Here is a 13,595-nt window from a genome sequence, read left to right on the forward strand (position 1 = left end):
GTTGATCTGTTTGTTGTTGGTGCCTGCAGCCCTGGCACAAGCATTGCCGTTAACCTTGTTTGCACTGCGTGCGAGCAACAGAGAGAGAGCGAGAGCGAAGTAATTTGCGCACTCTCCGTAACTGTTTCACGCCCAAGTTAGCGGCTTCTGGGATGGGGCTGCATAAATTAAAACTGCTGATGAAATTTGCCAGACTTGCGCCATAAGCGCAAAAGTAACAACAATTAAACCAAAATCGCTGTTGTCTGCTTAAAACACAAACACAAACATAAATAAATATATGCACAGCTTTATATAAACATGGCAAGCTTCTTTGTTGTTGATTTTTTTACATGGCCGTCAACGCCCACAAAAGTACAAAAATTTACAAGATCAGCAGCAGGCAAAGTCCATTTGGCCTGGCGCCATTTGGTTTTATTTCTGTAGCGTGCAGCCCTCAAATAATAGAAAATTGTTTGGCGCCTTGCTAATTTGCGGTAGGTTCGATACGGCGTATGCTTAATGTGCGCAAAGCGTAAAATACGTATACGCAGCGTACGACAAGACAAAACAAGCGCTTGAGCTATTTTTAGCGCAAGCTAGACGAACACATATAATTGAAACCTGTTTTTAAATATTGTTTGAGCAGCAAACAGGAAATTATTAGTTACTAATGCTAGTTAGTTATCAATAAATAAATACAAAATCATTGAATTGTTTGTCAACAACGCATTTTAAATATGGAAACTTTTGTTAATTTTAGCATAGCAATAAATGAATTGAGTCACGCCAAAACTGTAGCTTGCATTAATTATTGCTAATTATATTTATAGTGTTGATAATAATAATTTCTTTGGCACACTTACCACACGCACATGCCACATGTTGCAACTGCGTCGCATTTTAAACTGTAATCTGATCTGCGAATCAACATGACATCATTCCAAAGTTCAATCAATTCGCCTTAAGCGTCGTTACTGCAGTTAAAGTAAAATTGTTGTTGACCGGCCTGCTTTACATTTTTATTGTTGTTGTTTCAGCTTCAGGGTCTTGCGTCTGGTTCAACGTATTTTTGTGAGTTTTTGCGGCGTTGACCTTTGTCGCAATTTTTTTCATGACTCTCATTGTTGCTTCCTCAAAATTGCGCGCGTTGTTGTCCTTGCCAAGTGCCAACGACTGTGGAATTTTAAAAACCAAAATATAAACAACAAAATGTTCGCTGCTCTGCTTGCAGTTCAAGCAGTGGCCCTCACAAAAAAAAAAAAGAACGTTTAATTTACGCAAATATGTTAATTGGTTAATAGTTTAAATCGTCAGCTCAATCTATCATAACAACTGCAAACTTAATTAGCTCTAAGATTTGTTTATTTGTCTTTTGTTTATAAATAAATAGGCATACACGCAGCGCGTGCTGCGCCAGCTACAGTAGTTAACAGCTATAAGCAACAACAACTTAATTAATTAAAAGTGTGCAGCGCTTAACTAAATTTGCATTTAAACAATAGCCAAGCGTTAGCTGCTGTGACAATAAATAAATAATTAAATTAGCTGTGCACGTTGCTCTATCATGCTACGCTATATGGCTGCTATATAGCCAGATAAGCCGATTTGCAATTAAACTGTAACAAACAATTTATATGCTGCTGCTATTGTTTGCCCATTGCTGCTTGCTATAAATAAATACAAAATATTTTGCTGCTGCCAAACAATTTAAATGCTCGTTAGGCGCTGCTCGCTTTGACTTTGATGATGGTCAGGCCCGGACAAGGTCGAGACAGCCAGCAAAACGTTGAGGCAGACTATGTAAAGTACTTGCTCGACTTTTGCTGTTGAGGGCAAATACAAATTATAATATGCAGTCTATATAGCGTGTACTTTACATGCTTAGCATTTGTTCAATGAAACAAGTAGTTTATTTAAAAATATAGCAAGCTACTTTTTAAATGCTGCAGCTTTAATAAATGTTGTGCATAAAATATGCGAATTGTAGCTTGAAAAGCTGCAAATATTGTTAGCAAAATTAATTAATTAATATTGTAGCATATTCTTGAAAATTCAAGCAGCGCAAGAAAAAATTAATTAATTAATATTGTAGCATTTACTTGAATATTCTTAAGCAACATTTATCACACTTCAATAGCTTAAAAATAAAGGAAAACTTATTAGATACCAATTGCCATTTTATGTTTGTTATAAAATGTAGCAAATATTAAACTTTATTAGCATAGCTAATTTAATATCATTTATTTATTATACTATTATCTATTTCTCACTCAGCTGCTCACTCAATCGCTGCGTGGATAGCACTAATCACTTCAACTTATATATTGATAAGACTCTGTACTCAGTGCGATTGTCATGCGCCCAATATTCGTCACTTGACTCAAAAATGTTTAAAAAAGAGCAAAAACATTTTACAATGTCAATAACAACAGCAGGCAGCTTAAATTGTAGCAACTGAGACATAATTATCTAGCCACTTGGTTTATTTCCATGGCTAACGAGCCTCCAAGCGTTACAAAATGCGAAAGAATAAATAAAAAACAATAATTGGCACTACGTCATTTGAATTCAATCAAATTGATAGAAGCTTATGCATATAAAAGATAAGCAAAGTAAAGTCTATAGATTAGCTAAGCAGTAGATATAAATGAAATGGAACTAGCGCAAATAGTTGACTCACTTAGTAGCTCAAGTAAATTAATCATATTTATTTAAAACAAAAGAAAAGCACTACATGAGTAAGAAAATAATATATATATATATATTAACTTTGCTGTTTTTATTGCAATCTTGCTCTTTGAATTGAGACTAACAATAAGCATACAAATCTTATAACTAAATAATTAGCTAACAGTTTCTTAAACTGATTTTAGTATTGCGAATATATATAGAATATATTTTTAAATGCTTATCTGTTTATCCAAACCTTAAACTTTGTTTTGTAAACAAAAGATAACAGCAATTTTATATAAATAAACATTGTATAAACGTTAATTAGGTTATCTCAGTGGTTTGTCATTTTTACTAACTGCCTATAAAAAGCAACAACATTTCTAATCTAACGTCTTGTATAATCCATTCACAAGTTAGTCATAGAGAATGTCACGCTGCACACGCTGCAATTGCAGTGCGCCCACCACCCCCAAATTCCAACTGATAAGCAACCCATTGACTAGTACGACTGCGTTAAGTCTAAAGCGCAGATAAGCTGCAACACCCACAGCCCATGCGGCTAACAGCTGTTAACCGTTATCAGCGTAGGGTTGCCTCAAAATTAGTTTAACCTTTGGCAATCAACAAAAAAAACAAAACGGTCAAAGCAGCAAACATAAATCAACAGCAAACGTCATGCGAATTTATTATAATTTGCGTAGCGCTCTCTCGCTCTCTCGCCTGACTGAATGCTGTTCACGTTGAGTTCACGTGCCAATCGCTCGACCTCGCATAGCGCACATATAAACAGGTCTATAGCCCAAAATCTCAGCCCCCCGCCGCCCGCCCCTGCCTTAGCCTAGATTTATTTTTGTTTGTGGCACATTTTCTTGCTGATTGCCGCTGCTGATGACGCCGTCGCTATATAGTCGCTATATATATAATTTTATCGGCTACTTTATTCTATAAGTTGCAACGGTTCAGGGACAGTTCTGCTCCTGTCCTGGCTCTCGTTCATGCAACTTTCAAGTTCAATTGCCACATTTGGCAAGGACAGCAACTGGGCCAAGGTTACGACGCTCTCTAGAGGGAACGCGAGAACGAGAATTGTGCGATCCCAAGGTGAATGCGTCGTCGTCGCTTTTTTTTAATAAAATGTTATTCACATGGGAAGACGCAGGTGAAGGCCAGAGCATTGCGTTGTTTGCTCCCCTTTTGAGACTCCAAAAATTAAAACAAAACTCAACTGACTAGCAAGCTCTTCGAAGCTTCCGTGCTGTTCAGATAGCCGTGCCCGGGGTCTGCGTTTAGCTGAGTGCCGGCACGTAGGCCCCAAATAACATCCAAAACGCATTGTAAGTCTAGGGAGGGGGGTGAGGCGTTGGGTGCTGGCAGTGGCCTAATGCTGCTGATTTATTTCAATTATTACAACAATTGTCTGGCTAACAATTATAACGCATAACAATAAAAAATAATGTAGTCTGTTTTTGTTAAGCTTACAGCTTTAATAAATTAAATGCATCGCAAGTATTAAAGCAACGAGTTTTATTGCAAATTTTAATTAATTTTTAAGCAATCAAACTGTTTAAATTATATAAACGTTACCTTAACGGAAATATCTCTCAGTACAGCGACTTGGTTATCGCTGCTCTCAGGGCCAACATTTGTTTACTTGATTCGCAGCCAAGAGAGTTAGCAAATTGATTTGTAGCGCATGTTTAATTTATAATTTCGCTAAACAGCAATTTATTTATTCGGCAGCGTATTAAGTAAATAAACAACAAGCGCCCGCTCAACGGGGGGAGTTGAAGTTGTTGCAGCAGCTGTCACGAGGCAGCACACATGACGTCATCAAGGCAAGTTAAATTTTTTTACTTAAGTAAAACGTGTTCTGTTGGATTTACCCAAAAAATTTGCAAAAGAAATAGGCAACTAAAATGTGCATGACTTGGCATGAAAATGAAAATGGAAAATTTGTTGCGTTGCTGTGTCAATAAATAGAATACACATGTTAAGAGCGAAGAGTGCCAGTTGTTTGGTCAAGATGTGGCAGAGCTGACGTCACGACAGCACCTGAGAAGAGGAAAAAAAACCCCAATTGACGCAGCAGCTTGGCAGCAGAAAATTAGCTTTGAAAGCTTAAGCTCATTAATAAAGCATTTGGCTAACGATAAAAAGGCCTTGAACCCCACAACGAGTGAGAGAGAGACTGAGAGAGAGCGACAAGACACGTCATTTGGCATTTTGTTGACCTTTATGCGCAACAGTCGCCTGTGACGTCACAAATTAATGCGCATGCTCTTCTTCCACTCTTGAGCCAACCCTACGCCGCCTACGTGCTGAGCACTGCGTAGGTTGTCGCCCCCTACTTATGTATTTACGTATATGAATGGGGGCGTCCGTCAAATGCGTGTCAAGGCAATAACTGAACTTGAACCATTATTCCCCCCAAAAGAAAACTTATGCTAAATTTAGAAGCGAGTATAACGTATAAAAACGAAGATTTTGTTAGGGATTTACAAGCATTAAGTTACGTATTCTTTTAATTAACAAGCATTATTTGTTTCAAATTGTTCTAAGATTCACACCAGGACTAAACAAAGAATTGATAATACGAATTTTGTGCATGAACTTAAAATACATCTTTTCGCTAGGGTGTCTACAAAAGTAGTTAAATCACTTTTTTAAATAGCTAGCTAATAGCATTTTTTAATATGTTACAGCTTTTTCAATTTCAACAACTCTAGATCTAGCAATAAAATAGCTAAAATGCATACACTGCTTTGTTAGGTTCGGGTATATGTATCTATCTATATGGATATACTCGCTAAATCGCAAGCAGATTCTATGAAGATTCTATTCAATATTGAGAAAAAATACATAAATATTAAAAAAAAAAAAAAAAACCCTACAAAAGATTTTTCGAAATGAGTCAGTCAATAGCACATACCTGAATTTTGCAAACAATGATAGATTGAAAATATAGGGGGTTTCCTTAAAAACAGCGGAAATTTTAATACGCCGCAAGTGCTGCAGAAGTTTTAGTAAATCCAGAACGTTGGATCAGGAGCGGTATAAGCTAAGGGGTAGCGGGAATTCTAGCTATTTTATAAAAGTCGGATTTTGAAAATTTGTATTTAGTTTTATGGGGAAAAGACTCTACCTATGACTGGCTTTTTTTTTTAAATATTTTAGCTATCTGAGGCCACAAATTGAATTTCACCCGAATGCGTACAAGTTGTAACGAAGATTTGTGACGTTTTTAGTTTTCGTGGCGAATTCAAAATAGACAACATACAAAATATAGTTAACATTCAAACTTATCACATATGTATGTACATACGTCATTCGTTCCCTAACAATATATTCTCTTGGGTTTTAGAACAACTTTTTTTTATTTATGCAATAATAATGCATTATGTCCGTCTGTCTGTATGTGTGTGTCAAGGCAATAACTGAACTTGAACCATTGCCTGCTAGTTTAATTCCCCCTGCCGAAAACTAATGCTAAATTTAGACGCGAGCACGCTATGCTGATTAAGCTCACACACACATACACGTGCTCTAGCATTAAATTTATGACTGCGCCACACCTCTGTCGATAAGCTTTTAGCCTTAGCCTTCAACTCTCTGTTGCGCATTTAAGCTTCCCCCCCCACAAAAATTCTAACACGCCTACTCTGACTATAGACACTGCACTTGATTGAGTTCCGCAACAAAATTTCAATAACAGTTGCAATAAATAACAAACAAAAAACAAAACTTAAAGCACGCACCCACACACATACAGCGAAAAAAGCAGGCACGCCGCTCTAGTCTGCTGTTCCCCCCTCCCCTTGCTCCCACACACACAGCACACACAACAAGTCTGACGAAGTATCAACAAATGTTCACGTGAACACCATGAGGTCAATGCGTGATATGATAATGCCGCTCTTTTGCTCGCTCGCTCGCACACACACACACAGACAGCGCGTGCTAGTTTCAGTTGTGTGCGCTCTCTGAGCGCCAACTTTTAAAATAGTCACAGCTGTTTGCTTGGCGTTCGCTCTCTCTCGCATGTGGTGCACGAGCCCCTTTTTGCTTTGAAAAGGAAAAACTGTTACAAAAGCATTGCCAGTTGCGATTTTTTTAAACAATTTATTAACAACTTACACACATACTAAGCGTAGTAAATAGTAATTTTTTAAAATTTGAATTGTAAATGTCGCAATTGTAGTTTTTTTTTTGCAGCTGGCAATGCTGTGCGCGCAACTGTTGAGCCTCTGAGCCTACGCGCTCACTCTCTTCTGCTCTTTGCTGCAGCATCAATGAAATCCGTTTCATTTGTCGGCCAGACAAACTGGCTAATGTTAATGCAAATTTTATGCAGTAAGGCCAACAATATTTTAATGCTATTTGCTGTGCTAATGTGTCTGGCCAAAAGTCGCACTGCCGAAGCTGAAGCTGAAATTGAAGCTAAAGCCAGTTTATTTTCTTCTTTTTCAATTTAATATAAAGCGCGCTTAATCACAAACTTCCGTAGCAACAAACTGCGTCAGCTGCCCAAGACACAGTCATGGCTTCGGGGTGTGTCTGTCTCTTCACATACAAGCACACACACACACTCACATACATGTGAAGCACGCTTTGACTGCATGCACAGCCAAAGCTATGAATAGACAGCCCCCAATGGAATTTTATGTTTTCCCAACTCCCCCTTCTGCCGTTTGGTTATCGAGGTAAACAGCTGATGACGTGCATGCGTTTATTACGTGCGCGCTCTCTCTCTTTCTTTCTCTCTCTCTAGGCTTATGCGCTCTTTGCGTAGGCCGCAGACCTGACCTTTTAGCGTTCAACAAAAACCCACGCGACACGCCTTCGCCTGCGCCTTTTTACCAAATGTCAAGTCTGCCCACATTATCATCTCTCTCTGTCTCTCCACTTTGCTACTGATGACGATTTTCGCTCACACCGACTCCTGCTGGGCTCCAAGTCTGCCCACTTACAAATGATTACGTCGGCAGCGCTCACACACACGCACACACACACACGCACACACACACAGAGTTGCTCTCTCGACTGCGACTGCGATGGTTTGTTGGGAGCTCGCAGTCTGAATATTGTTCATTCGTCTGTTGAATTCTGAACGCTACGGTTCGCTTTCTCGCGCAAAGAAACGTCAAGTGCAAAAAGTAAAAGATTTTTTGAAATAAAAAAAAGCTAAGAAACCTGCATAAATCAAAAGTGCTAAGATAACTTTGCAGATAAGCACCAGAGTAAATAATAATCTAATTAAAGAGAGACAGTTTATAGACTACTCGGACAACAAGTGCAAAGTGCATAAACAATTTATTAAATATTAAACAAATTGCAACAAAATGGAAGTGGATACATTGTTGTTACCATCGCCGCCAGCAACGCCACCGCTGCGTGAAAACAAACTGGAAAATGTAAGTGACTCAGAGGCTAAAAAAAACATTCTAAGAGAATTGACCTACAAAATTGTCTCGAAGTGCATACAAGTGCTAGCTAATTAAAATTGAAATAAAAAAATAAACTGCAATGCCCACACACACACACATACAATGTTAGAATTCCCGCACTTTTATATTGCCCCCAGACGAGACGCCTTCGTTGCTGACAAATCACGCAACAAATAAAAAGTACAAGCCATAAAATGTATTGTGCCTCTCGCTTGCACGCTTTACGTTTCTAAAAACAAAAGTGCTGCATCTCGCTTGCACGCATGGCGCTCTATGCTGATCACGCAGTTGGCACGCTTTCACGTGAACACCGCATGCACAGCGAGTGATACGAACATTGGACTCCAATACACACACACACATACACAGCAACAAAATGTGTGGTGGAGCCGACGTAATGTTGTTGTTGTTGTTGTGGCTGCTAGCAAAGCAAAGAGAGCGCCAAATGCTGACGACACGTCGTCATAGCACTCAGCTTATGTCTATGTGTTTGTGTGTGTTTATTTGAGAGGCACTTGCTGCTGCTGCTGCTGAGAGAGCGTGAGAGCAAACTGTGAAGGTAAAAACGTCAATTACAATGACTTTACCTCCAGACAGCCTGTGACAACAAACTACACATGCAAACATATTTATGTGTGTGTGTGTGTGTAATAAAAATATGTCACATTTTTTTTCATAGCTTATCTCAGCGCAAAGCAAACGAAACAAAAAAACCCAAACGTGCCGAGCCCATAAAAAGATTTACAGTTAGTTAGAGGAGGTGTGCGCAGCGCGCAGTTTTTGAAAATATTTTTGTATTTCAAATTTCAAATATTTCAGTACAAGCGCGCAAAATTTGAATTTTGTTAATTCCTTTTAGATTTATTACAACTCATTTGTTGCTTAAATTTTGTTTAATTACATTTATATGCGCACATTTTTATGAGCCTGTCTGGCCAAAAGTTCAAGCAACCGAAATTGCTTAACGCCCTAAAAATAAAAATCAAAAACAAGCCAAGCACACAAGTTCATTCAACTGAGAGCGACAGGGGGATTTGACTTCAGCGGGTTAAGGTTAAGAGTGAACGGCCCTGGTAACTGTCGCCCCCACACACAAAAGTTATTCTAGGTCATCGAACGAACGCATGGAATGAATGAACTCTCTGACTAAATGCCAAACTCTCTCTCTCTCTCTGTATTTGCAGGCAGCCAAGGACGAGCAGCTGGTCAATGAGAATCTGCTGAAGGCCAAACTAAAGTTGGTGGCGCAAAAGAATCAAAAGAATGGCGGCATTATTACACCCAATCCCTCGGACACAGAGGACGAAGCGGCGGATGCAGTGCCGGCCAAGAAGCCGCGTCTGGAGCAGCCAGCGGTGAGCATGACGCCGCCGCCGGAGCTCAAACAAGAACTGGAGCAGGATCAGGCACAGCGTGTCAGCGTCATTATGCGCGTCAATAGTTTGGGCAATGTGCTGTCCAGTGAACAACAGTCGACTGCTAGCAGCTGTGACTTCTCCACGCCCATAACCGATGACTATCCGGAGGAGAATGTCTGGCGTAATCTCAAATACAAAATGAATCGCAAGCGTGCAGCGGAAGTGGCGCAACCCAAGCCAGAGCCAGAGACAGAGACAACAATGCCAAGTGAAACGCCCACAACAACAACAGCAGCCAGCACCACGCCTACAAACTGCCTGTTGCTGCTCAGCACTGTGGCAGCCCAAGCGCAACCCTCAGCCTGCCCAGCACCCACAACATCCCCAGCAGCTGTATCCAGCTTAATGGCCAGCAAACGCATTACCGCCGCCCAGGCCGCCGCCACACGCAGTCGCATCTACGAGTGCACCTTTCCGGATTGCGGCAAGAACTATTTCAAGAGCAGCCATCTCAAAGCCCATCAGCGTGTGCACACCGGCGAGCGTCCGTTTATCTGCAAGTGGGACAACTGCGACAAGCGCTTCAGCCGCTCCGACGAGCTCTCGCGGCACAAGCGCACCCACACCGGCGAAAAGAAATTCCAATGCGGTGTCTGTCAAAAGAAATTCATGCGCAGCGATCATCTGTCCAAGCATGTCAAGCGTCACAACAAGGATAAGGCCAATGGTGTGAATCGCAATGTGGCAGTTGTCGCTGCTGCGGCTGCAACACTCTGCGAATCCAGCGCCTTGCAACTGCGCGCCATAGCGCCCACGCCCAAGCCAGTCACGCCCACATTGCAGCTGTATAGCGCGCAGGATTTGCTGCTGCTCCAACAACAACAACATCAGCAACACAGTTTTGTCAGCTTGTGCAACAGCCGCAGCCACTTGGAGGCGCAACGTTAAAACACGCCCACAACCACAACCCACGCCCATCTCAATTCAGTATCAGTACAGCGCGCTGCTCCTAGCTCCTAAGTTCTCTCTTGTCATTTGAGCATATATCAATCTTATATTCAATAATCATTTATAGCAACGCTCTGGGCGCTTCGCTTCTCTGTTATCCTTAGCGCCCAAGGACGACACTTTTGTTTTAGTTATCTTTCTGTACATACAAATACTATTATATAACTAGCCTGTATATAGCTTAAACATACAAAAATCTGTGATATTTAAGTTTTTTTCTTAACTATTTTTCTATTGTATAATTAACGCTAACGGTAATTTCCTAAACAAACTACAGTCATAAGTGTACAATTGTATTTATTGAAAGACCCGCAAAGCATCTAAGAAAAAACAAGCAGAAAAACAAATCTCAAAAGTCAAGAAAAGAATAATATGAAAAATAATATATATTTTCCATACACTAAAACATATAAAAACCAAGCTGTCTTTTTACTGCACACTGGGGCAATTGCTATTTAACTTGATATGGGAAAAAATCTAAGTTCTAAGCCAGAATATTTTTATATATTGTAAATATTCAATTTGTATATTTACCTTATTTCTAATACTTCTTCTTCCATCCATTTTATAAAGTTAATTGATTGTATTCTATTTACACGCCCAGCAGTGTGCTCAGCTCACATAGCGCACGCGGCTTGGACTGTGGCGAGCAAGCTTGCCTCACTGCCATCTCCCAGGTGTCCAGCAGATGCGACAATGAATAGTTCTTGGGCAGCTTGGACATGCGCGCAATCAGCGCCTGCTGCACGGTTCGCAAAAAAGGCGTGGCCGTATATTCCTGCTCGGTGAGCGCACAGTCTGGCGATTGCCAAGGATACTCCTCGGGTATGCTAACGCTGACTGGCGGCACGCTGGGCAGACGCTTGTCATCCAGACAACAAATAAGCTTGATGGCTTTATTATTATTCTGTGCTGTGGTATCCAGTTTGACTTTAAACTTGCTGTCCAGGCGCGCAATTTCGCCTTGGAGCACATGCGGCACATCCTGCTCAAAGGGCGAGCATTTCTTTTCAATGCGCTGCTTCTTCGCAGGCACAGGCGCGCAAATATCTGTGCCAAACAGCAGCTCTAGGCTGGGACGAAAGGTGCGATGCAAGGTATGATTAGCAACATTGCTTTGCAGCGTCGTATTGATGACCTCCAGCAGTGGATTGGAAGATTTCTGCAATGCATATATATCAGTATTTATTTTTAAGTTAAGTGCGTGTAAAGTTTACGCCAAATTGTTGTCCTGAGTACGAAAGCAAATCCATTTTCTCCAAAGCCTTTTCGCATTTCAGCAGCGTGTCCAGCTGCACACGCTGCGCAGGATTGCACAGAATTTCCAGCAGTTTGCTCATCTTTGTCATTTTATCCACATCTGTAGAGATAGGTTGATATATAAATGTAGCTCATAGCTTAAGCTGACTACTTACTGGTGCCATCATTGCTTATCTTGCTCAGCATGCGCTTGAGCGGCTCAATGTACTTGGTCAGCTGCTTGTATTTCTCTCTATAGAGCGCCTCCTCTTGCGGATTAAATGGACTGTTGCCTGTCACCTGACCAGGTGTATTTATCGAAGCACTTGGCGATTGTTGTCTAATGCTGCGCTGTGAGTTCTGCATCATCATTTGTGGACTGGATTGCGGCACCAGCGCTGGACTGGGTATCATTTGTGGCGTAGGCATTTGTGGCGTATTTGGCTGCTGTATGGGCGTTTGATTGCCTACGAGTTGTTGCTGCTGCACCTGTTGCTGCTGCTGTTGTAGCTGCTGTTGCAACTGTTGTTGCTGCTGCAGTTGCTGCGCATCTGCTGGTGAAGGACTCGAGCGCATAAAGGGCTGCCCCTGTTGCTGTTGTGCACCCACTACGCCGCCACGATTGGCTGCAAACATTTGTGGATTTTGTGCCATGCCCATGTTCGGCTTTTGTTGCATATTTGGTGGCATATTGACATTCATGCCGCCCATGGGATTCATGCCAGGAGCCTGCGCGTTGGGCGGCATGCCAACCGGCGCGCCGACTTGTTGCTGACCGCCTGGTCCACCCACAACATTGTGTTGTTGCTGCATGTTGGCCGGAATGCCTTGCATGCCTTGTATATTCCTTAGCATAGGATTCATGCCCAGTTGCTGTTGAGTAAACACTATATTAGCTTTGATTTAAGTAATTTACTTAATTACTTACCACCATGTTAGACATTTGATTGGGCATACCGCCTGCAGGCGCACCCGCAGGTCCGCTATTAGGCCCGGGTCCCACCATTTGATTGGGCATGCCACCGCCGCCTGCATTGCCTGCCAGCTGCGCTTGATTCGGCACACCACCCGGGCCCATGGCATTCATTTGTACACCACCATTGGGACCATTGCCGCCCATTTGTTGCACCTGCACCATTTGCTGTCCACCCGCTGCGCCCATAGGCAGCTGTCCACGTATGTTCAGCATAGGCTGCATTTGCTGCTGTCCCGGACGCTGTTGATTGAGCGTCTGCAGCAGATTGGAAGCAGGCACGCCACCTTGTCCGCCACCTGGGCCAGCCATTTGATTGGGACCAGCTGCACCACCCATAGGCATAAGCTGCGGATTACGATTGCCTTGGCTAGCGAGATTCTGCAACGCATTCAATGGATCCTGCATCATATTTTGTTGGCCCATTTCGGCACCTTGCGGCGGCGCCTGCGGTTGTTGTTGCTGCTGCTGTTGCATTTGTTGTTGCTGTTGCGCTTGAGATTTTCGCGACATATCCTTGTAGTGCATGAACAGCTTGGCCACCAGTCCCAAATACTCATCCTTGGTGCGAGACTTACGAAAGATATGACTCTCCATAACGCTGGCGTTTTTATGAGGCTCAATGCCATTGTGGGGTATAATGTCATGGCTGCAAAAGAAAAAAAATACCCAGCGCATTTAGACAACTATTTAGGCATATAAAGAGTTACTTACATCTTTGTTATGATGTTTTGCCTGAAGTTTTGACTCTGCCACTCTTCAGTCATGTTTTCTTGACTTTTTTATTACTAATTGACACAATTTGTTAAGTTTTCTGCAGAAGCGGTTTGTTTTTCTGCTTTTCAATTGCATTCGATTGGATGATAGTGTGCTGTATTTGGCCTTTGCTTGGATGACACTCGCCAATTTGCCGCGCTT

The 13,595-nt window shown here is 41.7% G+C and overlaps 2 protein-coding genes across 2 annotated transcripts; one reads left to right on the top strand and one right to left on the bottom strand.

Moving 5' to 3' along the window:
• Window positions 1–1,076: 1,076 nt before the first annotated feature.
• Window positions 1,077–13,526, bottom strand: LOC108607926 (mediator of RNA polymerase II transcription subunit 15). Its single transcript, XM_017999040.1, has 6 exons — window positions 13,392–13,526; window positions 12,633–13,326; window positions 11,881–12,577; window positions 11,683–11,825; window positions 11,000–11,627; window positions 1,077–1,155 (listed from the first exon to the last, which is right to left on the bottom strand). The coding sequence occupies exons 1-5, from the start codon at window positions 13,442–13,444 to the stop codon at window positions 11,058–11,060; spliced, it is 2,157 nt and encodes a 718-aa protein (XP_017854529.1). The 5' UTR covers window positions 13,445–13,526; the 3' UTR covers window positions 1,077–1,155; window positions 11,000–11,057.
• Window positions 7,759–10,825, top strand: LOC108607927 (Krueppel-like factor 16). Its single transcript, XM_017999041.1, has 2 exons — window positions 7,759–8,066; window positions 9,284–10,825. Exons 1-2 carry the CDS (start codon window positions 7,995–7,997, stop codon window positions 10,403–10,405), a joined length of 1,194 nt encoding a protein of 397 aa, XP_017854530.1. The 5' UTR covers window positions 7,759–7,994; the 3' UTR covers window positions 10,406–10,825.
• Window positions 13,527–13,595: the final 69 nt, after the last annotated feature.

This window comes from Drosophila busckii, chromosome 2L (genome assembly GCF_011750605.1).
Source record: "Drosophila busckii strain San Diego stock center, stock number 13000-0081.31 chromosome 2L, ASM1175060v1, whole genome shotgun sequence".
Classification (NCBI taxonomy): Eukaryota; Metazoa; Arthropoda; class Insecta; order Diptera; family Drosophilidae; genus Drosophila; species Drosophila busckii.

Excerpts from the sequence above, each read along its gene's own strand:
- LOC108607927 (XM_017999041.1), top strand. The coding sequence starts at position 7,995 with ATGGAAGTGGATACATTGTTGTTACCATCGCCGCCAGCAACGCCACCG. Across the intron at positions 8,067-9,283 it reads GTGAAAACAAACTGGAAAAT|GCAGCCAAGGACGAGCAGCT; the intron begins GTAAGTGACTCA and ends CTGTATTTGCAG.
- LOC108607926 (XM_017999040.1), bottom strand. The coding sequence starts at position 13,444 with ATGACTGAAGAGTGGCAGAGTCAAAACTTCAGGCAAAACATCATAACA. Across the intron at positions 12,578-12,632 it reads ATCAAATGTCTAACATGGTG|CAACTGGGCATGAATCCTAT; the intron begins GTAAGTAATTAA and ends TTTACTCAACAG. Across the intron at positions 11,628-11,682 it reads ACTCAGGACAACAATTTGGC|AAATCTTCCAATCCACTGCT; the intron begins GTAAACTTTACA and ends TATGCATTGCAG.